The sequence below is a fragment of the Simochromis diagramma genome, unplaced genomic scaffold (assembly GCF_900408965.1).
Source record: "Simochromis diagramma unplaced genomic scaffold, fSimDia1.1 OVJJ01000603.1, whole genome shotgun sequence".
NCBI classification, from domain to species: domain Eukaryota; kingdom Metazoa; phylum Chordata; class Actinopteri; order Cichliformes; family Cichlidae; genus Simochromis; species Simochromis diagramma.
The window spans coordinates 22,218,394-22,243,283 of NW_024387414.1; the positions used below are offsets into that span (position 1 = coordinate 22,218,394).

Genomic DNA, 24,890 nt, shown 5'->3' on the forward strand with positions numbered 1-24,890 from the left:
TTGTAGCGGAGGCTCATATGACTTCTGCACAGCCATGGGAAGAGTGGTTGCTCTAACTCTGATAACTTTTTTTGGAGCAATAATATGTTGTTCCTGGACAAAAAACCTACCAAACGCTCCAACTCCAAACATTATCATCATGCTCATGGATGACGTGAGTTTTTCTCTTCTTCTTTCTTCTATTGGTTTGTATGTTTAGTTACAATTTTACCTCAGATTGCAGTACTGTAAGTGACAGGCTGAGCTGCATATTTCTCGTTAAACCTGTGAGGTTTTATTCGGGTCGTTCTGTGCTGGCTGCAGCTGTTATTCAAGTAACTTATTCACCTTTACTTCATGTAAACAGCAGGCTGTAAACGCTAATCTAAATGTGACTGCATATGTATGGAGTGAGTAATAAACTTCCCTCTACTGTTCAGATGGGCTGGGGGGACTTGGGGGTGTTTGGCCAGCCTTCTAAAGAAACCCCCAATCTGGATGCCATGGCAGCTGAAGGGATGCTCCTACCAAACTTCTACACTGCCAACCCGCTCTGCTCCCCCTGTAAGTCAGCAGATGATGTAACACTGACATAAACCGGCATTTCTTGTTTTAGTGGATAATATAATCTCTTTCCTTCCAGTCTTCCTCCCTTTAACCCCCAACCAGTCATGCCAGATGGCTGCGCCTCCCTGAGCCTGATTCTGCTGGAGGTTTCTTCCTGTTAGAAGGGAGTTTTTCCTTCCCACTGTCACCAAGTGCTTACAATAAAAATCACCTTGAAGTGATTGTGATTTGGGTCTATATAAATACAACTGAACTGAATTGATCAGTTGTGCATTTTTAACATTTTGAAAGACCAACTGATTTACAGATTGAAAGTATACATTTATCACAGAACATTTATTTTTTAAATATTTTAAAATATAAAATATGTTGTGCAAAACAGAGTATACAGAAAATCATAAATGTTACTGCAACATCACCAGTTTGGTCATTTTAATGACAATGCGCTTGCATTTCTCAAGAAACGTTTTTTCAAATGTTCACACACTGAGCATTGTTAATATTAACTAAAAGAGGACGTCAGTAGTTGCACAAAACAAATTCGCAATAAGCTAATGTACACATCACGCTGGAGGCACCATTTTATAATGGCAACTGTATTTGTTTATTGCATTTAAGAGTTTATCCAAAATACTAGCTAGACAGTAAACCATTTATAATCTCAATGTGTGCCATTTCCATTGGAGCACATTTCACTCTGTCTGCGTGTCAGAAAAGTAAAATGCATACTCAATTTGTCTAATGACATCATTATTTTTCCACAGCTCGAGCTGCACTTCTCACCGGGAGGCTGCCCATCAGAAATGGTTTCTACAGTACTAATGCCCATGCCAGAAACGGTAATGTCTCTGTACAGGGTTCATAAGCACTGTGCACTATTATGGATTTTCATTTTTAGCAATGTCTGGATAAGTGTGGAAAATAAATGAGCATGAAAACTTGTCTCGATCATGCAAGCAACTTTTTTTTTTCTTAACTGTGTTTAGAGCAGGAAGCCAACATGTCCAAAATGTTTGCAACTGTGTGGCAGAGGCCATGACAGAGCAAGCTTGATGTGATTAAGCAAGCCATAAATGTGGTAAAAGACTGAATGCACATTGTTACTCACCAGTACCTCACACAGGGTTAAAAAAAGGCTCTGCTGCTAATGCCTTATAACTATTATATATGTTTGCGTCCAGATAAGATGAAAGAAAAAAGCCTCAGCATTGGTATATTTACATAGCATAACAAATAAACACATAATAGGTTTGTCTGATGTGTAGACTGTAAATAAAACATGGCTATAGTCTCTGAATATTAAAAAACTTTAAACTAGGGCTGCATCTTTTGATAGTTTGAATTGATTATTGACTGTTCCATGGATTCATCAGGTAATAAGATGATAACTAGTTTTGTCTTATTAATGAGAAATAACAAATATTCCAAAAAATTCAGTGTATTTACACGCTATATTAAAATAAAATAATTTTTAAAGAAAATATTTTATTAAATACCCGATGAGAAAACTTTGTACCTGCTACATCCACTGCCATTTTTTTTCACAATGAAAAATCAGCAGTAAGCCTCCAGAATTTGTATTAAAATATGCAGATGAACTGTTAACTTAGCCTGATACCAGACTGTTTAAATTATACAGCTTCCTGTTGGCTGACAGCAGCCGTCCTATTTTCCATGCAGTGATACCTGCAGCAGACAGGGGTGAGTCTAAAGGGGGGCATCAGGTGACCTAGACCATATTATTTACAAAACTTCTGTGACATTTTTCAGATTGATAGTGAAATAATATTAAATATTGTGTTAATTAATATTAATACATTAATATTTAAAATTATACCATCATGCACCATCATAACATCTGTTATGAGAAGCACAAAAAACTAGCCTCCAGCCCCTCCAATTTATTATTGCTCATTAACAAAGCAAAAGTATTTCTTATCCGATTACTCGATTAATCGATACAATAATCAATAGATTACTCGATTACTAAAATAAAATGATAGCTTCAGTTCTAATCACAAATACACTAATAAAAAAAAAGGTGCACACACAACCTCAACTGAAACTTTGGTCTGCCTTCTTGGACAGCTTTCTTACATTAGTAGGAGGTAAAAAGATTTCAGATAGTATTGTATTTTCTGGATGCAATAGATAAGGTGTGTGTTCAAGTGTATGTGTATTTGTGCATGTGTGTGTCTGCATGTTTAAGTGGTGAATGACTGAGCATGTGGTGGTTGCAATGAAGAAAAGCGAACATATCAACATTCTCAGAACTAAGACTTGACCTGCACTTTGATGCAACGTTTCCTGCTGCTGAAAACAGATGTTCCGAAGATGTTAATAATTAATGTTAATAATTGAAGTTAATTATAGCCTAAAGTCCCACTTACATCAGTTACATCACCTGGTTTTTCAGTCAGAGCCACGGAGCCACCCCAATGCCCACTGCATTAGTTTAAATAGCCAATAGCTTGGAGGCTTCAAATCAGGAGTCCAAAAATGGACAGATGTCATAGGGGGTAGAGCTATCTTTTAAATACAGTCCGATATGAAAATATTATTAATAATAAAAAAAGGCTTACTTTGTAGTGAGTTTCTTAGTTACAATATAAAATAGACTAAAAGATATGCGACGGGTGGGGTTGTTAATATAATATTTTAGTTTTTAAGCATAGATCATACAGTAAGACAGCACTTGTACTTCACTTCCTCTTGCTGTTCGTCCTTGTTGCTCACTGGTTTAGTTTTGCAGCTTGGTGTTAAACCCAGACAAGCTCACTGCAGCCACCCTATCTTGAGCTGCAGTCCTTAGATAATTATTTCACAACATAACAGCATGTTTGGACAAAATGTAATAATAATGAGACAAAGAGGAAGAAGAAATAATTTATTCATCCCAAAAGAAAAACAACAGCTCAATAAAATAAATAGAAACAAAGTCGAGGGCGGAAAAGTATACAAAAGAAATAGCTTATTTACACAGATATTAACAAAAACCTGAAGTAATTAAATAATAATGAAGTAATAATTATTAACTAACAATAATAATTAAGTCATTATTTCAAAATCTACAATAAAAAGCTTCTATCTAAAATGGACACAGGCATTGTGGGATGAGACTTTCCACATTCATGTGCCAGTGGAGCCCAAATATGCTAAAGAAAGTGCTCCGGGACATTTTTCTAAATGTCTTATACCCATGTTGGGACTTGGGTTGTAGAACCATTAAGTTACATATATTGAAAGGTAGTTGTTTTGTTTTGTTTTTGTCTGAAAAGTCTCCCTAGAAGTTTGGAAAGTGGAATAGTGAGTGCATTTGCATTGTGCAAATAATTTCTTGCTGATTTCTCACTGCATTATCTATACTGTGCAGTTTACAGTATAGTTGTAGCAAAGGAAAGTTCAGTACCTTAAATTTGGATCTATTTTTTTGCAGCATACACACCACAGAACATAGTAGGAGGTATATCCAAGGATGAGATTTTGTTACCCCAGCTGCTGAAGACAAAGGGCTATGTCAGCAAGATAGTTGGGAAATGGTGAGCTCTTTATCTTTTCTCAGGTTTTAAAGTCTCTGAAGGTTTAGAGAGCAGTGATCAGTTGTGGAAGGAGTGCTGGTGGAAGTATATGGTGCAGTATATTTGCAAATATACAAAAAAAGAGTGTTTATTTTCTTATTTCTTCTTCTTTTCTTTAAGTAAGATTGCATAGACTTTCTGTGCAGCTAAGATGAGAACAAAGTCTTCCTGATGCCACCATCATATTTTGTTAGTCAGTAAAGCAGATGCACAGTGTCAAGTTTTAAGCCTCTAAAATGTGAAAATTTGTCTACATAGTATACTGTGAAGAACTGTAAGTATTTGCATCCAAACAGAAAAATAAACTGCATTCAGCCTTTAGAAAAAAAATATCAGGGCAAGAATATCTGACTTTATAGCTAGGGCCTAAGAGTAAATATACAAAAACATATGGGTTGATCTTCAGCTACACTGATCTTAGTGTGTGAATGCACTTTATTTGTCGATATAGGCACCTGGGCCACAGACCACAGTATCTTCCTCTGAAGAACGGTTTTGATGAATGGTTTGGTTCACCAAACTGCCACTTTGGCCCTTATAACAACCAGTTGATGCCAAACATCCCTGTCTACAACAACTCTGAGATGCTCGGCAGGTAATATCACACACAAACACACAGCAAGGCTGAAAATCTATATACAAATCTCCTTCCCCATGACTCAGTGGAATAGTTTGGCTGTCTGCTCCTCAGGATGAGTTGAGTGTCTTTCCCCCCGCCCTTCTTCCTTCTTTGTACCAGCTGTGCTTGTGTATTCCATTTTCCGCCCATTTGTTTTCCCCAAAACAGCCATATGTGTATTCAGGGTCATTGGAACTGGCAGCCGGGCGTGTTTTTCGCTTAGCCATGGGTTTAATCAGCACCGCATACCTGGGTCCTGGACAGAAGCACACACACACGTAGGCACATATACAGGGAGACACACACATGCCCTCAAGAGACGGCAGGTTGCGTTGGCTGTGTGCGAGGACACCTGGAGGAAGTGAAGCGTAAGAAAGAGATGCCTGTCACTGCTTCTCTGTTTGCCGCGCCACGCTTCAGCAGCGCCTCATAACAGTTCCCTCTGCTCAGCTTCGCTGACACTTCCCAAATATGGCTTTCACCAAAATTTCCTGCAAACACCCTCAACAGGAGGGAAATTTACTTCCTTTCTCCTAATCACATAGTCCACAGTAGTTTCAGTCAGTTTGGAGGCAGACTGATGACACAATCAGGTTACTGCTAAATCTTTTTTTAATACAGACGATAAATAGGCCAGCTTGACCTTAGCTATTATTCAGATGGGACGAAGGTGTTGTCAATGAAATGTATACATTTGTTATTTTTTTCAGATTCTATGAGGAGTTTAAGATTGACAGAAAGACTGGAGAGTCAAACCTCACACAGATCTACCTGATGGTAAGCGAAGGATCACCTGTTGTTGCTGTCTCAGTGTGACATACTCATACCAGGTACATCACATTTTGATCCAATGTTTTGTAAAGCAGTTGACAGAACGGTCCTGCCTGTGTTAAACTAGCAACTTGTTAACCCACCTTTTGCCTTCTGGGAGCCTATCCCAGCTCTCATAGGGCGGGGACAAAATGTTACTGCCTGCCAGAATACAGAATTTTACCTTGGCTCACCCAAATATGAAAAAATTAAAAACATATAATTGAAAATAAATAATGAATGCAGGTAAAGCCTAATTCTGGCCTTTAATAATTACTGTAATTTAACCAGAGGAAGTGCACTGATTATCTCTGCTGCGGCAGTCCTTCCCATTCAGTTTGGAACATGATCAAAACCAGCATGCAGAGACACACTGCATGCTGGAAGGGTGTGTCATCACTGGAAGAGGGCGGTCCTGTGAAAGGCAGCATGTCTTAAAACTTGGTGAACATTAAGCAAAAATCAGATTTCTTTTTGTAACTGTTAAGTTTTGTTTGGATAACTGGCAAATTTGCAGTCATCTACTGTAAAATATTTATCTGTGTGCAATAGGGATGGGTATCGTTTAGGTTTTATCCGATACCGGTGCCAAATCGGTACTTCTGAAATGGTGCCGGTGCTCAAACGGTGCTCAAACCGGTGCTTAAAGAATGGAGAACACAAAATTGGTCCAAAAACCTCTCATGTTCAGCTGGTTTTTTGTAAAAAGATAACAATGTTAGCCTTTTCTGCAGCTGTGGGGCATATATGGTATCACTCTTGGCTGGAAGCAGTGCTTAAACAATGGAAAAAACACAAACTTTGTCCAAAAACCTCTCATGTTTAGCTGTTTCCCTCTTTTTCTTTGGTCATTTTAGCCTTTTTGGCCAGGGTGAAGGGAGTATCTGCCATCAAACAAGAAGACAGCTGCATGTAGCTATGATGGTGTTTGCTAGTTCACCTTACATGCATTAATGTAATAACGTGGTTAGCCTACTCAACATAAATTGCACCCGAACAACATTAAGCTACTCACGCAGAGAAGAACGACTGCTGCTGCCGTCATCATCCGTTTAATCTGTAGCTCTGCTCTAAAAGAACGTACGTACCTGGACCCGCCTACTATCCTCGGAAACGTAAAATGATTGGCTAGAAGTGTATCACAGCTCAGGAAAAAAAAGCACCGAAATAAAGCACCGAAATGTGCGCTGCTTTTCGGTCTGGTTACTACCGTTTATGTCAGAACCGGTGCCATCATGGCACCGGACACCGGTACCCATCCCTAGTGTGCAAAATGATTGTCTCTTTTTGTAATAAAGAACAATTGGTGCAAATGTAAGTGTCTGAAATGTAGTTAGCAAAGCGTTTTAGATTAATTGTAACCATCCTTTTCCTGGGTTACAAGCTCAGTTTTCAGTGTTTCAGTGTTAATAAACTGCTAAAACTATAATACAGTATTCTGCCTACATGACAGTTAGAATGTGTGTTTTTGTTGAAACTGTTGAAACTGTTTTGCATTGTATCAAGAGATGTTCCTCAGTTTGCTTTTATTGATTTCAACAGGCTAGACAACACGTTGGAGACTCCTTAGTACAACAATACCTAAGAAGGCTGATAAGTCTCTATCTAAAACAGTTTAAACAAAAACTGAACTCCATGCTCTCTGCTTGGAGGCGGTTTTATTGAAGGCTTGTCTGACGCACTGCTTTACTTGAAAACACTGTTTGAGTGTTTAGTGAGTGAGAAAGAGAATTCTTGTTACCTTAACTGCAATGCTGTGAAAGAAGCTGCAGTAAGTCTCCTGGCTTTTGTATTCCCAGTGTAATGACGTTTTCTTCCACCTCTGCAGGAAGGTCTTGACTTCATACTTCGTCAAACTAAAGCTCAGCAGCCCTTCTTCCTCTACTGGGCAGTCGATGCCACTCACGCACCCGTCTATGCCTCCAAACGCTTCTTAGGGAAGAGCCAGCGAGGCCGGTACATTTTATCCTGCTGACTCTCCTATTGACGCAAAGACAATGTCATGCAAGTGGTTATAAATGATTGTATCAAGGTGAGAAACGTGATCTGCCTTTGTGCTGCAGCTATGGCGATGCGGTGATGGAGCTGGACTACAGCATCGGTCAGATTTTGAAGTGGCTGGGAACTCTTGGTATTGACAATAATACCTTTGTCTTCTTCACCTCAGACAACGGTGCAGCTGTTATGTCTGGCCCCAATGAAAGTAGGCGATTATTTCATAAACAAAGTGCTTTTTTAAAATCTAATTCTGACTCGCTTTTGTGTCCCGTGTGATTGATGCAGGTGTTTTTGTGGTTTTTGACTCCTCAGGTGGCAGCAACGGACCCTTCCTCTGTGGGAAGGAGACCACCTTTGAGGGAGGCATGAGGGAGCCTGCCATTGCTTGGTGGCCTGGGCACATCAAAGAAGGCTCAGTAAGAAGGCCCCAGTCATTAGAGCTTTTACCAAATAAAGCATGAAAAAACCCCACAATAAAATACAACACGTGCTCTCGAGAGGCTAGTCTAATCTTAGTCCAGGCACCCAGAGGACAGCTTATTATTCTATGCTTTGTTGTTCTCTGACTTTCTGCCAATCAGATTGTACCAGGAGCTGAAAATCTGAAGCAAGTTATGTATAAAGGAAAAATTATTTTACTCGTTCTCTCTTTCAAAAAATCATTGCTTTTTTGTTTATGTATCAATTAGCTATTTACACACACACAATTTGATCCACTGGCGTCAATTAATCCCGACTGTGTCCAGCTTCTGTCAAACAGAGCCGAACTCCAGAAAGCCAGACTGTGATTTTGGCCACAAAGCAAGTGGGAGCCTTTTTCTACTGTTTCCTAAAATATTTCTGGAATTAATGCCCCAACTCCTCCCCCCCCCCCCTCCTCACATTCCCCAATTTAACCCCCCACCCACACTGTGATCCCCTAAGCCTGTGCGTTCTGCAAATGACTTTTAATTGTATTAGGGGCAGCTGTGACACGGGGCTGTGACGCAGAGGGATTTTGTGGAGGAGCAAGCGGAGGCTGCAGTCTGCAGTAAGCCTTGCCCCTGGCTCATCTCACAGGGTTGTGCTGGGGCCTGATAGCACAGCAGAGTAGCGAGGGAGAGGGGGATTGGGAGCGTCTTAAGCGGCTAATCTGTTTGTGTGTTTGCTGAGGTTGGATTGAGCCGTAATGAGGACTTCAGTATCTGAATATGCCAGGCGCTCAGGATAAAGGAACGGGAGGGGGGGGGGGGGGTTGGAGGGAAAGAGGCAAGGAAGAAGTAAAAGAGGTGGTTGGTGTAGAAAAGAGAAAAGGAGGAAGAGTGCTAAAGATTGCAGCACTGCCACACTGCCAGGATGGTTTTAGCGTTTGTAAGGCTTTGCCTGCACCTGTGCCATGTTATAATTGACCAGTGTGCCTCTATATGCACATGCAAGGGTGCAGAACATGTCGGTGTAATTTTTGTTAGCTCCCACACAACTATATGTGCATGTTTGTTTGAATGAGAGAGAGCTTTCTAACCTTAAAACACCTGTGTGTGTGTGTGTGTGTGTGTGTGTGTGTGTGTGTGTGTGTGTGTGTGTGTGTGTGTGTGTGTGTGTGTGTGTGTGTGTGTGTGTGTGTGTGTGTGTTCGGTAGTTGTAATGACTTGACTCGAGTTTTAGTAGAAAGGGGACTGTAGATCCTGAAATATCCAGGGATGTGATGACAAGGCTATTGTGCTGGAGTTACTGTGCTCTATAGCTCTGGATTTATCACTTTGTGTCACTTGGGAGGGAGGATAACAGATACAAGCTTGTCCCCCTGTCTTTATTTTGTAGTCTTTTCAAATCTCTGTTGATGGGTGCTTTGAAAAGTCTGTAAACCCCCTGAACAAAATTCTGGAGACAAGTTACCAAGCTGGCAAGCTTTTCTTAAATGGGGGATTTAATAAAAAAGGTTTATTGTAGTGACCCAACACAGAACACAGGAGAAAGTTTTTGGAGCATTTGGGAATTGGAGACAAAAATACTATTTCAACAGTTAGCATTGTGTCTGCTGTCATCTTGGTTTATTTATTTATTATTATTTATAAAGAACATGCGATACCAGAATTTTAATTTACTTTAATTTATTTTTATTTATAGAGCACCAAATCACAACAACAGTTACCTTAAGGTGATTTATATTGTAAGGTAAAGACCCTTCATCACTAGAGAGAAAACCCCAACAATCAAACGACCTCCTTTGAGCAAGCATTTGGTTACAGTGGGAAAGAAAAACTCCCTTTTAACAGGAAGAAGCCTTAAGCAGAACCAGGCAAAAGACACACTGTAGCACATCAAAAGTGTAGCACAGGCATCTTGGAAGGGGTGTTAGTACAGTAGCATAGCAGCCCATATTATTATTCTTACAACCACATTAAAAACTCCAGAAGGCACAAACGCTAAAACAGTCAAGAGATCCAGTTCAGTGAGTTGAACTGGTGGAGGTTAAACCCAGCAGATAGACAGCAGACTGGTTGGCTGTAGATAGAGCATAGCTTTAGGCCTTGATACAGTTCAAACAGGCGAGTTCAGACACATCCTGCATACAGTTATCAGCCTGTTCACATATTAAATTTTGCTAGAAAGTTAGAGATGTTAATATGGCAGTCCACGGGGATTGACTCAGAACCGCAGGTTTTGTAGGGTTTCTCCATTGGCTTCATTTACATGAGCTTGGTATTTCCATGCCTATTAATAGAAAATAAAGCCTGTTATCAGTGAATGAATATGAGTGATGACTCAATTAAACTGACACGAGTCTGAGTGCAGGTGAATGTTTCTGATTAGTCATTCACTTACTGTATATTTTGGAGGATGGAAGGAGCAGATCTGAGATGAGGGCGCACGGGTGCGCTGAAGCATTCTCCCTGTGCCTGAGGGCAGGTGAGGGGCTGCATGGTGGCTACAGGAACAGAGATTGGGAGGTGGGTGGGCTGACAGTGCCACAACATTGTTGAGCATCGCAATCCCCTTCGGTGGGTTATCAGGCTGCAGACACACTGGCAGAGTGGCAGAGATGGGGATAGAAGCACTGCCTCCTCAGATAAACAACATCACTGCTTACAATGGAGAAACAGGAGAATGTGACATTAATAGGGAGCAAAGAGTGGGACAAAAGAGAAAAGAACAAAGGGTGATTTGAAAAAAAAAAAACAGCTTAGACTGCAAAAGAGAGCAGAGCTAATAAGGGAGGAAATAAAAGATGGCAACTCGTGAGATAAACTCCTCTGTCAGACCAGTCCGAGGTTTAAACTTTCAGTTTTTGGAGACGCAAGTTATTCCCAACTAAATGTCAGTGCTGCTTCTCCTCTTGTCCTTTTGTCCTGTCTTCTTTAACGGTCTGTGTGTGTCTGTGTTAGAGGGACTTAAAAAAAAAAGAAAAATGAAATAAAGGACCAAATCTCTCCATGTTTGTGTACGCGCACACGAAAGAGAGAAAGAGCGTCTGGATGTGCAGATAGATCATGGAGTGCATTGCAGAGCCCTTTCTGTGGCTAGTTCTGTGGATACAGAAGAAAAGGGGAATTCATTTCAGTGCTTAGGAGCTTGTGTGTACGCTTGTATGTGTGCTGGCTGCCGATAGGAGCACAGCGGCACATGGCGGTGCAGCTGCAGAGGGCTGATAGCGCTATCTGATTGTGAGCGTGCCGTCTCCCTCTAAGGCTCGCTCAGGAGAGAATGGAACGGAAGATCAAGGATGACAGCGAAAAAATGGCATTTTATCTCAAAATAGTTCAAAGTTTATAAATAAAATAACGCTTTTCACTGGGACTGGGAGAAGGAGATAAAACGCCAGCTCGCTCTAGCTTCAGCCACCTTCTCGCCAATGTCTTGTCCTCTCTCTACTTCCTCTCCTTTCCTCTTTTTTTTTTGCTCCTCCTTTTTCCCCCCCTTTTTCCCTCCCAAAACTAATTTAGAAAGAGAAGCATTTTGGAGTTGTAATAATAAACCTGCATGCAGAGGTTAGAGTGGAGGCTGTTGAAATGCATCTCTTTTCCTGCGTGTGTACACACAACCACACATGGAACGAATGCTTGTCATGACTGTGCATTGTTAGCATGTTGCCACAGCTCATTCTTGATTTCAAGGACTTCAGTCATCAAGGAGGACATTTCAGAACCCGTGAAAGATGTGAACAAGCGATCAAAAGACAAAACTCTAGTAGTGTGTTTCTCTGTGGGTGGTCCTCAAACAAACATGCTTTTCTGTGTGTGTGTGTGTGTGTGGAACATCTTATTTTACTAGACCCGTTTATTTTCTTCTCTTGTCTATAGGTGAACTTCCAGTTGGCCAATGTCATGGACCTGTTCACCACTAGTCTGGTTCTCGCTGGCATCAACCCTCCTGATGATCGAATCCTAGACGGACTGGACCTAACACCTGTTTTGCTCAACTGCTCCCAGCCACTCAAAAACAGGTGAGCACACACACACACACTTTTGGTCTTCCTTAACTCCTCAAGAAAATATCCCCTACAACATTACACCAACACCAGTCTAAATTGTTGGATAAATCAATGCTTTCTTTTTATTTATGCCAAATTCTGACCCTTGCATCTGAATGTTGCACCAGAAATTGAGACTCACAAGACCAGGCAGCGTATTTGAAATCTTCTATTGTTCAGTTTCCTTTTTTTAGCAGACCATCTGCTTCAAGGTCTGTTGCAGATTTAGTGATAACAAGTGGTTATTTGAATTACTTATGTTTCAATTCTGAGATGGTTGTGTTGGAAAATCCCAGTTGATCAGCAGGTTCTGATCTACTGGTGACCATCTGACCCCAACAACCATGCCAAATATATAGTCACTTAAATCACCTTTCTTCCCCATTCTGATCCCCAGTTTGAACTTGAACAGGTCGTCCTGCCCACGTCTACGTGCCTAAAGACACTGAATTGCTGCCATGTGATTGGCTGATTAGATATTTGCGTTAGCAGGTGCGCCTAATAAAGTGGCTGACGAGTGTAATTGCCTCTACAATGAATCTCAATGTCTTTTTGCTATATGCTACAAAAATGTTGACATTTGAGGGTTTAATACAAATGCATAAAAACACTGTACAAAGGTTCATGTGTCCATCAGGATGATATTTTTTGAAAACTGTGTGTGGCTCCCACAACTTTTGCTTTCTGTGCCATTATTCACTCCTTTTCTAGTGACAGACTCTTAATTTTGACCAAAAACGGACATTCACAACAGTCTGAGTGATTTTTAGGGAGTTTACGTTCCTCCTCTGATGTATAAAAAAAGTGCAAGAATGCAAGATTGGACATTTTCTAAGGCAATTTGATGTTAATATATGCAAGTTGAAGTAAATCTGAGCTTTATTTCTGCCTCTTCTCGCCATCTTCAGGCCAATATTTTATTACCGTGGGAATGAACTGATGGCTGTGAGGCTTGGAGAATACAAGGCACACTACTGGACCTGGAGCAACTCATGGGAGGAGTTTAGACAGGTGAGATTCCCTCTGAACAGTTCAACTCTGTTCCTCAGTTCTTCATTTGCACTGCCACATCCTCCTCCTTTGTCTCTCCTAATCGCACTCAAACACACAAACACTTTGGCTGTTCCTGGTGTTATCTTGAGAGCGGCTCATCAGTTGACTGCTGTGTACATCAGTGTAATGAATATTAATGAAGAGCCCCCACATAAGCGAATGTACATCATTCATCAACCAGATGACTTGTTTGTTCAAACTCCAGTGGAAATACCCCCCCCCCCAAATTTACATATCGTCATTACCTGCTTGTTCTTTTGGCATCATAGCGCTCAGGCATAATTACATCAACTCAGTGCGGATTAAAAATATCAATAGAAATGTGAAATCTGGCACCTGAGAAGCTAAAGTATAGTGCGTTTTCTTTTTTTTTTCTTTTTTCCCTGGCTACCCCGAGCCCATCTATAAAAACATGTCCTTCTGTCCTCCCTCCATGGCTATGCCTTTCCTGTGATCCAGTTTGTTTTATGCCCCATCGGTTGCTTAAATTGCTCTCTCCTTCAGGGCCGCTGAATCAATAGTAGCCTCCTTTATCAACTCATGTGAACTGAAGTGGAACTTCACAAATAATGGCGTCTGATTGCCTGTGAGTTGCCTATCGATTGGTATGTGTGTGTGTGTGTGTGCACATGGGAGAGAGAAAAGACAGAATGAAAAAAAACATGCACATACATGTTCGGGCTTCTTTGTACAGACGTGCGTGTCTAGTGTGTTTCGCTGACCGACGGTTGAGCTCCTACAAGACAAATCCCCGATGTCATTATGAACTCCTAAACTGTTTCTTCTTGTGTTGCCCACATTCACTTTTCATACATCTGCTTTAAAGGTAATGCTCTACTTTCTTTGGAATTGATCATTCCTACTAAACTCATGTTAACGATAACCCACCCCATATACACTGAGGATTAACCCGTCTCATGATAGTGATACACAATGAAATCCACTCCTCACTGAAATGAAACGTGTATTGCTGCTTTGTAAGTAATGTGCTGCAGTACAATTTGGCTTTTTTTGTGCTCCTTGCTGAAAAATAAACAAGGAAGGAAGATGTGTGTCTCTAAAGAAGAATGAAATTACAGGTTAATGGCTGGGAGACGTGTTGCTCTGTCCTGGCTGAGTCTGTGCTGCTCAGCCATGAGGAAAATGAGAAATTTCACAGGCTTAAATGCCTCTCATCAAATTCTTTTGAGGCAGCGTATTGATGTTAATATTGTGAAACCTAGTTTGTCGTGACTGTGTCTCCCTTTTATCTGGATTGCTGAGTAACCTATGCAACTGTGAGTAGCCTTGCTGAATGCTTCATATGGCGAAAACTGAAAAAGGACGTTTTTTTGAGACAAGTGTACTGGGAATACCTCTTTCTTGGCATCACTGAAACTGAAGAAATTGACAAGAATTAGGCTGTGCCATAGCTGATGTACTTTAAACTTGAATTATAAGTTTTAGAATTTGTTTTTTTTACGTACATTAACACACTTTAATGCACACTGGTGAAAAAAACACAATCAGTCTTTAATTTAGTAAAAGTACTAATTCATAAATGAAAGAATGAAAGCACATATGATGATGTCCAAATATTTCCAACAATGTTCAAAAAAGAACCTGTCACATCCATTTTACACTCTCTGGTTACTCTAACACTGTAAACACTTGTTAATAAAGCTTAAAGTAATTCAAATATTCACTAAGTTGTTCTGAGCATCGGATATAACATTAGCTCAAGTAACAGCTTAAGCAGTCAACTCATCTGATGCTAGGTTAGCAGTTAATGTTAATGCAGCTAATGCTACTTGTTGCCTTTTGATCTATTAGAATAAAAAATAGTTTGAATGAAACTGTAATAAACTCAGCTCAAGTCACATCATTTCATCAGAAATGTTGAAAAAGACAATAACTCCCGTGATTCCTCATAGCATCATGTTATTGTATTGACTGACAAACCCCAGGCAGCAGAAATTATTGTTCATTCAAGTAAAAGCACAAATAAATTATCATACTTGGAGCTTCCTTCCAGTCAGTAACGTGTTTTGGTTGGAGTTGTTTCTTTTAGATGTTTTGCCTTCATTCTGCAGAATGAGAACAGTAAAGCACACCCTCTTTAAATTCAAAGGTTTTACAAATCAGGACATAATAAAAATAATCTGGTCCTTAGCAAGTCTTAAAGCAAGGCAACCACATATGAAAAATAACACATAGCATATTACACTTTTGCCAGTTTTGCCAGTTTGCACGTCTTGAGCATTCTGGTGAGTGTTAACACAATGCCAAGGAGGAAAGATATCAGCAATAGAGAAGCAATTATTTCTGCCAATCAATCTGGGAAGGGTTAAAAGGACATTTCCAAACAATTTGAAGTCCATCAATCTGCACTGAGAAAGATTATTCACAGGTGGAAAACATTTAAGACAGCTGCCAATCTTCCCAGCAGTGGACGTCCCAGCAGATTCACCCCAAGGTCAGGCCATGCAATGCTCAAAGACAAAAAAATCTGCAACCTACATCTGAGACTCTGCAGGTCTTAGTTAGCATCTTAAATGTTCATAACAGTACAATTACAAAAAGGCTGAACAAGTATGGTTTGTTTGGAAAGCCTGCCATGGAGAGAAAGTCTCTTCTCTGTAAAAAGAACATGGGAACACAGCTTAGATGTTAAACCTGAATAAACCACAAGATGTTTGGAATAATGTCAATTAAACAGACAGCGCCAAAGTGGAGATGTTTGCCCATAATGCACTGCACCACATTTGGTGAAAACCAATCACGCCATTACCATTACAAATACCTCATACCAACTGTCAAGCACGGTGGTGGAGGGGGTGAGGATTTGGGTTTGTTTTGAAGCCACTGGACCTGGACACCTTGCAGTCACTCCTCTGTATACCGAAGTATGTCAAATGTGCATGCATCGTAATGGCCCAGACAAAATTCAAACCTCAACCTGAGTAAATTGTATAAATTCACATAAATGAATTTTAATAAATCAATAACTGAATGGCTGCAAACTTCAATGAATGGAAGCAACCTTGTAAATAAGAGTGGACCAAAATTCCTCCACAACAATGTGAAAACAAAATGTTATTGGAAAGGTGTAAAACCACCTATAGCAGCAAAACTAAGCTGCTTCTTGCAAGAGGATGGATTTCCTTTAAACAGGGATTGTATTAATTTTGTGACAGTAAAACTAGGATTTTGTTGTAGTCCAATCATTTATTTACATGAATCCAGCATAGAAATTCTCCTGTTGTGTTAGTTGAAGCTCTCTTAATCACTCACAACTGATATACATGCAAAAATGTCCTGTTTTAGCTCAGTTTCGATGCTTGTTAAGATAGAGCAAATGCAAATACTCCAGTCAACTTAAAGTTAAGTTGTTTAATATCACCAACTACAATGGCCATAACACAGATCTGAGGGTTCATGAGAGGCTTGATTGGTATGAAGGGAAAAAAATAACAGTTTTTAAATGTTTTTTTTTTGTCAAATACATTTTACTATCTTTACCTGTTTCTGTTCTTTTAATTGCTGTTCAGATTAGTCAAATATTCAGTATGTGAAAGAAAGAATATATTTAAACATTGTCCATTCTACATAAAACATTCCAGCCAAATCAAATACTTTTTCCTCATTCCCATCCCCAAAATCCACGCTCCCGCCCATGGATGCTCCTGCACCTTATCTTGTAATGACGACCACGGTGCTCCAGTTTAAAAGCAGCCTTGCTGTATCCATAGCATTAATGTCATGTGAGATATGGAGTTCTTGCTCTAATATCTTGGCTACAAGAGAAAAAGTCAGACAGATACACACAGCAGGCCTTTCTTGCTGCTCCTCTGGGATGTTTTTTTTGCCCCCCTGATTCTTTTCTGCATTTCTAAGCAGTTGACTTTAAAAGGCAGGACAAGTCTGGATCAGTGGAAGCTCTGCAGGGCGGGGGGTATCTATCTTCACTCTCACTCTTTCTCTCTCTTCTATATGTATTTTGAGGTGCTCCGTTGAGTGATCTCAGAGGGGGGGCAGCAACAGTGTCTTACAGATGAATGCTTTTTCAATATTAGTTGTGCTCATCAAAAAAAAAAAAAAAAGTGTGAGTTTGTTTGTGCGTGCGTGTGCTTATGTGTGTATTAAAGGAGGAGGCAGATCTCCAGGGGGTTCTGGAGGAGTGAGTGTGACTCAATCAGGCTGCGATCACTGCCAGGCTCCTGAGAAATAGAGTCAGGGAGCAGGAGCGAAGGCGTGGAGAGATGAAGAGGAGGCAGCAAAATTTCTCTGTTTTGCGAGAAAGCCTTCACGGTGTAACAACAGGAGCACAAATAACACAGCAGATTGGAAGACAATATGCATATAACCCATACTACAATGAGATTAAGCATTCAGCTCTTGGCAGCAGGTGGCTGCAAGCCTAAACCTAAACACTCACACCTCTCCTGCCGAGCTTAGTGCAGTGTTTTTTGTTTTTTTTTAATTGGACATGATGAAGCGCATAAAAACATCTTTAACCATCAAACTTAAAGACAAATTGTAATCACATTACTGAGATCCTTATTTTCACGATGTCTTAAGTGTCATTTATGTGGTGCAATACGAGCCAAAGCAAATATTCTATTTCTTCTATTTCTTCAGATATTATGTTTCATGTTTAATTTAGGATTGTATTTCAGGCAGGTCTGCTTTTTGTGTCATAGATTAGTCTTCTACAAGAATAAGCACAGAAGGCAGCGGCCGTGCTGCTGCCACACGAGTATCGATTTGTGTTTGGTGAACTGATGCTTCAGCAGGCATATAAACTGGAAATATAGACGGAAGAAAGGTTCCACTTCTTTAAAATGTTGATTTTAAAACAAATGGAATCAATTGTAGAATACTTATTCTGGGGTAGATTAAAGTACAGGCAGTCTAGGTGAAGGACTTTACCTGTAGCTCAGATCAGTGTGCTTAATAACACGTGTCATATGTTTTACAGGGCATAAACTTCTGTCCGGGTGAAGAGGTGCCAAATGTGACTACTCACGAGCAGAAGGAGCACACACTCCAGCCACTCATTTTCCACCTGGGGCGGGATCCTGGAGAAAAGTTCCCTCTCAGGTCAGTACCTTAAAAAAGTTCAAATTTGCTTTTAGCTGATCTCCAGGAAACGGACAGAGAGGATCAGGGGTGAGGTGTGGAGAAGAGGGGAGTCAAGCAGGCTAACAGGGAAAAAGCTGTGGGGGAAAAAAGGGAAGAAAGCAGGGATAAGAATAAGAAGGTTGTTTGCCCGTGGTACTGAATGTGTGCAAGATCAATGAAGATTTAGCAGCATGAAAAAAAGAAAAAGGCGGCGGATTGATCCACTCAGCCAGAGCACGCCTGATTACACCCTTCTCTTTGTGATTGCAAACAGCTCCTTAAAGATCACTATCGGGCCCTCAACCCTTTGGTACATCGCTGCAGGTTAAAATTGCAAGATAAATTGTTCAGGTCTAAATTGAGAGCTAGTTCTGTTTAATGTGTTTTGTGTGGGTCTGCCTCCTCTCCAAGGAGAGTTAAGAATCACGGAGACAGGATGCAAACGGCTGAGGTTGAACTATTACTAAATAAGGGTGAAAAGATGAATGAGCACCGTCTTCTGCTGTGCCTGGACAGCGCGAGATGTTCAATGTGACCATGTAGACTTTTTTTTTAAAATGACAGAGTGACTAATACATTAAGATAATCTCAAAATGCTTTCAGGAGAGAATTTTCTGTGGCTCCTCCTGTCATAAACCCTCTTAGACTGACCTTTCTTTTCTGCCTTCTGCAGCTTAGCCGTTCATACTTTTTTTGCTCTAGCCTCATCTCCTCATTTGCTTCCTGCTTGTGCTCCTCTCTGTTCTGGAGCGAGATTGGATGATAAAACATTAATGCTGTTTTTCGTTTGCCCACCTTTTAGCCTTGCTATTCACTCGGAGGAATAAAAAAAAAAAGGCAGAAACCAATCAATATGCAGCCATGTGTTGTGCTGAGTGCTAGATGTGCACACACACACACACACATCCACACAAACCAAAACTGCCCATTTATTTTATTTTTTTACTTCTGCACACAGGGGTTAGTGAGTTTGTCTCCAAGGTCACGCCCCCGCCAACGCCAAGCTGCCTGACCTCTTCACTGTTCACGCGCCGTTCTTCTTCGATCCGTTTTAATCTTCACTATAAATTCTCCTTCTTCGCCAAACTTGTTTTCCCTTCTCGCACCTTCTCCCTCCACCTACTGCTATGCATCTCATCTCACTTGTCGCCTCTCAGCTGCTGTCCCTCTGCATCTGCCGGGACTGTGCTCCTCCATCCACACGTGTGTGTGTGTGTGTTTGTCTGCACATGTGCATGCGTGTGTTTTGTCCGTGTGCTCTCAGGTCCCCCAGCTGGACCGGCTGCCTGGCCATCATTAATCTTAGTCAGCACCTAAAGAGCCACTTAAGATGATGTAGGGCCTGTCTGTGCACATACCTTCACTACTGTCGCAGGCTGTGATGTAGCAAAGAGCGCACACATGTACACGGTTTCTGTTCCTGCACAGTTTCATGTCATTATGGAGATTTTTGAATTATTTCCTTTTTTTTAAGTTCTAGTTGTTTCCATTTTGCTTTGTGAGAGCAAAAAAAATGTCTTGCTGCTATTGTAAATGAATGTGGGCCTGGGGAGGATGACAGGGTCTGTGTTGGTGGTCCTTCTGTCCAGGATGAAACACAGACCCATCCAGGTTTGCATCAGCCTAACTCGATGATGGCTACGCTGGACTCTCAAAGCCTCTCTCTGCCTCCCACATTACCCTTCGTCCCTGTGACCTAGTGCCCTGAGATTAACACATCCTACTTCCTCACCACCTACCTCGGCTTTTGTCCCCAGAGCCCCCGGGTCATGTGTGGTGTAAGCCCCAGCCCTAACACTGCAGGCAGCCTTGCTCAAGTCTGGCCTCATCTGCTGCCTGCCACCATGCTCTTCTGTCCCCAATCAATAGTCCCTCACTGAAGTGCTCAATTTCCACCGGGGTGGAGAAGATGGTGGAGGGGAGGGGCAGGCAGGACAGATGTATTTGATTGTCTCCTCAATTCCCCCACCTTCTGCTACTGTGTGGTTGTTTGTGTGTATGTGTTCCAGCAATAGTGTTATGAATCAGTAATCAGAGCGGTGACACACCTGAGCTATGCCCCCATCCCCCTTGGGTGCCATACATTATAAATCAAAAGACTCCATTTGCATACAGCCTGCTTATTATTCCAGATTTTGCCTCTACACTAGTAAGCTAAGGGTTATAATCATGATAATGAGCTGTGCTGACTGTGGGCTTTTCATTATTTGTTTGCAGAGGGGGTATAAACAAATGATATTATTAGTTTTTGATTTAGAGCTTCTGCACTGTAAGATTTGTGGCGCATAGACAAAACAATGGAAAACTTTGCGTCTCGTGCAACTTTCTCGCGCTTTGCTTTACTTTGCTTTGCACACTTGCACGGAGAAATTGAATACTTACAGCAGCCTGATAAATCTCCCTTACATTTACTTCTGTTAAGCTGCTTCATCACTTATCGCAAAATGAATCGCAACAATCAGGAGCCGGCACAGATAGGAGGGGAATGAAATATCCCTCTTGCTGATCGAGATCGAGCAAAAAGCAGAATTTGTGATTTCAGATAGCTGAAGCAATTTAATCTGAATGCTGGATGTTTAACGCAGCGGAGCAATCTGGTTTTTCCCTATCAGCTAGGGTCACAATGCATAGATAGTTAGCTTATGACAAACGCAGCGCACAAGGAGAGAGACTAATTGCAGCGAGCGCTACCAGTCAAGTAATGGCAGGAGGAAGTAAAGAGTGAGTATCAAGGAAAGGAGCAGGTGCTGGTTGATGGAGGAAGCCTTGCTGCCCTGTGGGAGATCTAAGAGGGAGGGTAGGTGTGAGCTGGACAGGGCCTGGGGTTATTACTCTAATTGACACTTCACCTCACACACATGCACATGTTCCCCAGGGGCCAATCAGAGCATTGCGTTTGCAGTGGAGGGAGGATGGAAGGCTGGCACAGGTGCTGCCTGCGAGTGTATCAGGGGTGTAATTGCACTGCTGATATTTGTCTATCCCTGTGTCACGCCACCAGACGCTCACTCCCCCAACACACACACACACACACACACACACACACACACACACACACACAGAGCCCATTAACCCTACAGGTCCTATTGAGAGCAGCGTTCCTTTGAAAGCCTTCAGGGCCCCTGTGTTTTACACTCTGAATATAATAATGCACAGAGGTGCCCGGGCTCACTGGTGTCCAACAACAGTAATTGAGAGACAGGGGATGTGATGGGGGTTACATAGTTCATCCTGCTGAGCGTGCCTTCCCAAAGGGTACAAGAGTGGACAGCCTGTGTGTGTGTTTATGTGTTTAGGTTTCTGTTTTTGTCATCGAAAGCTGCGGCTCGTCTCCCCACCAATATAATGAGTAACGCTCGTGGGCTGCAGTCATGTTTTGTCACTAGATACATGAACAGAAAGGCAGAAAAATGGGTGATCTTTATTCCGTGTGTTTCAAACACAAATGCAGCCTTGCCTTTCTCATATGTACTAATATATGTCCAGAACATAAAACAACTGGTTCCATTCAGATTGCTGTTAAAGAAAATTTGGTATTAAATATATTAAAATCTGATTTTATTCTTTGTAACATTAGTACAAGATGATGTCATCAATTAGTCAAATATACTTTGCATCTCTGTTGACAATCATTCAATTTAAAGCACAAAACTTTCTCACATGTTAGTTTTTATCATGTTTCCTTGTCATGCATCAATATAAATGAATCATGTTTGGAGTTTTGGAGCTTTGGTTAACTAAAATGATAATCATGCACTTGAAAGTGCTCTGCCGATAATACCCAGCTGTTTATTGTGTTGGCAGTGTTCTTTCTAAGGAGTACCAGGACGCTCTGAGCAGGATATCTGCAGTTGTGCAGCAGCATAAAGACACTCTGGTGCCCGGCATTCCCCAGCTCAACATGTGTGACAGTGCAGTGATGGTGAGACACAATATAACTAAATATGTCTCTTACAGTCATGTTTAAGATCAGTTGTCATGTTGTAAATCCGACTACTAGATCAGGTGCTCTTCTCAGCTGTATACATCAGATAAATTGACATGTAAGTGACAATGATAAACCCTTTAAGGGCCAGAAAGAATTAAAAGTCTATGGGAGAACAAGCTAAAATAGAGAAGGCTCCTGGCCTTGCTTTGAATCAATCGTAGCTTTTATTTTGTTGTTTGTGTGCTAACTTTACATATCAGTGTGTACCGATTTGATGACATCCTCCCCTTCTGTCTGGAGCTTTCTCTTTCAGTGTTATTGTAATGGTATTATTTAAAAAGCAGCCTGGCTTTGTCTCCCCAAGCGCCCACCTTATTTGTGGCATGGCACTGCCCCCTGGTGGTCATTCAAATAAACATGCTACATTGCGTCCAATTCCTGTCTTTGATAGAAGTGTGATAATTTAAATGCTTAAAAGCCTGAATTATTGCATCTTTTTATTCTGCATTTTTCATAAGGGAAAGTAAAAATTTTTTTATCTTTTTAACATGGTTTTGTCATGAGGATTTACTTTTAGAGTAATGGTGCACAGAAAAATGTGCACAACCTAGTAGGTAATACGACCGCTCAAGGTCAAACTGGTAAATTTGAAGTAAGAAGACATTAAAATTTCATGGCACCACTTCAGTATTTGAAAAATACACTTTATGCATGGTATGTATTGGGAAAGAATAATCAGTTTTTCAAACAGTTAAGTTTTTTGATGAAAAATGTTACACAGGGATAATATGTATTCATAGTTTAACATTTAAAAAAAAGAAAAAGACTGGATACAAACCAGAACACAGGACAGGAAACAAATATTATCTGCTGCTTTCAGCCTAGTGAAGATCAGTTACGACTTTAAAAATCAGCAATGCATTGTACTGCAGAGCAATCATATATTTGATACTTTCATTTTGCTGTACTTACTGTGTGGACCTCTCTGTTTTATAGAACTGGGCCCCCGCTGGCTGTGAGAAGTTGGGAAAGTGTCTGAAACCGCCCGAGTCTAACCCCTGGAAGTGCAACTGGCCACACTGAGAGCAAAAGTACTGGACGCCAACATGAGGAACTAAAACCTGAAGATGTGCCAAGCCATAGAATAGGACACAGTCTCTGTGTGTAAAGGAATGTATTTTTAAACCCTTTGTGTTTAAAAAAAATACAAGAGCATTCGGTCAAATCAGGGAAACGTGTTTGCAAACTATGATTGCAGTTATTTTTACATCTGTGTGTTTTAATCTGCCAATTCTATTTCAACTTGCTATGGAATGGATAAAACAGATTTTATTGGTGTAGATCAAGGATGCCAAACTCATTTTACATTGTGAGCCACATACATCCCACTTTAATTTGAAGTGGGCCATACCAGTGAAACTTCCCTTTCTGTCTTTAATTACACATTTAATCCTTGAGATATCTTAATATGAGCAATAGAAGTGCAATTTCAGCAGCATTTATCAGGTTTTTTTCTACGTGGTAAAGAAATGCTGCTCAAGTTAATGAAACAAGTCTGTCAGCACTCTTACACTGTAAGAAATAAATTGTATGGGCTTAAATTGTGAGAAATAAAGATGTAAAATTGGGTGTAAAAAGAAAAGGTGTATTTATGTGTACAGTGCATAGGTTTAGTGGATACACAGGGTATCTTGTGAATCCACTGTAAAACACACACACACAAAGAAATTCCTATACTATATTTTCATTATTTCATTTTTTATGTATGTTTAACTTATGTGTCAGGTCATCATCAGTCAAAATAAAGCTGTAACACCTATAAACATATAGTTAAAAGGGCAACAATTGCACCTTCCTTCACATTTTTAAATGCTTTTCAGTTAGGCCGGATTAGAGTCTATGCCGGGGTGATTCTGGCCCCCGGGCCTTGTGTTTGACACCTTTGCTGTAGATGGTGGGTCATTGTCATTATTGTATACTACTCAAACACAGGAATCCAAATTGAACACAGCATCATCTTGCTGGGTGACCTTTTTGTTCAGGTATAATACATACCGCGCCCTGATGGGCTGGTCTCCCTAATCGGTCCAGCCACATACATGCAGTGGGATCCACCAGAGCAAACCTAGTGCACTTCACAACATGCAGAATCCAAAGGTAGTGTCACAGCGTGGGGGGTCCAGAGTCTGTGTCCCAGTAGGGCAGAACTGTTTTGGTGGCATAAGGGGAAAGGGCTTCATACACTATGTGCTCATAAAGGATTTGTTCCTGTAGCCAAAAATATCTGATGGTAATTTCAAGAGTCGAGATTAGCTGTATTTCTCACATACATAATTATACAAGTAAAATCTGCAGTGAAATGCTTATGCACCAATTCTAAGGAGCTTGGAAAGAAAAGCGTCTGGACTTCTTTAAGTTTCCTTGAAGACGTTTCACCTCTCATCCCCTCTACCTAATCCCACAAGCCAAGGTGTAGGTCACAGTCAGCCGAGGTTTTGGGTGAACCCACTGTGAAGCCCAGCTTCACCCTATCATGTGATTTACTGACTTCAAATTGCCCAGGATGTGAGTGGGCGTTAAGGCATCTGGGAAGGGATCTCAAAACTGGATTATAGATGACAGACAGTTGGTGTTGTAAGCCATCACCTCTGTTCAAAGATGGTTGTTCACAGTGGACATAGATGGCTTCTTTCACTCCTCTTTCAAACCATCTGTTTTCTCTGTCCAAAATGTGAACATTAGCATCCTCGGAAGAGTGACCTTTGTCCTTTAGATGCAGATGGACAGCCGAGTCTTGCCCCGTCA

General features: G+C 41.0%; 1 protein-coding gene across 1 annotated transcript; it reads left to right on the forward strand.

Moving 5' to 3' along the window:
* On the forward strand, positions 1-23,727 carry galns (galactosamine (N-acetyl)-6-sulfatase). The gene is made up of 14 exons (XM_040011690.1): positions 1-154; positions 420-543; positions 1,311-1,385; positions 3,983-4,085; positions 4,576-4,719; positions 5,454-5,520; positions 7,382-7,509; positions 7,617-7,756; positions 7,864-7,967; positions 11,832-11,974; positions 12,910-13,012; positions 18,015-18,136; positions 21,962-22,079; positions 23,082-23,727. The coding sequence occupies exons 1-14, from the start codon at positions 35-37 to the stop codon at positions 23,166-23,168; spliced, it is 1,578 nt and encodes a 525-aa protein (XP_039867624.1). The 5' UTR covers positions 1-34; the 3' UTR covers positions 23,169-23,727.
* Positions 23,728-24,890: the final 1,163 nt, after the last annotated feature.

Bases quoted from the DNA above. Each gene is read 5' to 3' on its own strand.
- galns (XM_040011690.1), top strand. From the start codon at position 35: ATGGGAAGAGTGGTTGCTCTAACTCTGATAACTTTTTTTGGAGCAATA. The intron at 155-419 runs GTGAGTTTTTCT...TCTACTGTTCAG, and splicing joins TCATCATGCTCATGGATGAC to ATGGGCTGGGGGGACTTGGG. The intron at 4,086-4,575 runs GTGAGCTCTTTA...TTGTCGATATAG, and splicing joins AGCAAGATAGTTGGGAAATG to GCACCTGGGCCACAGACCAC.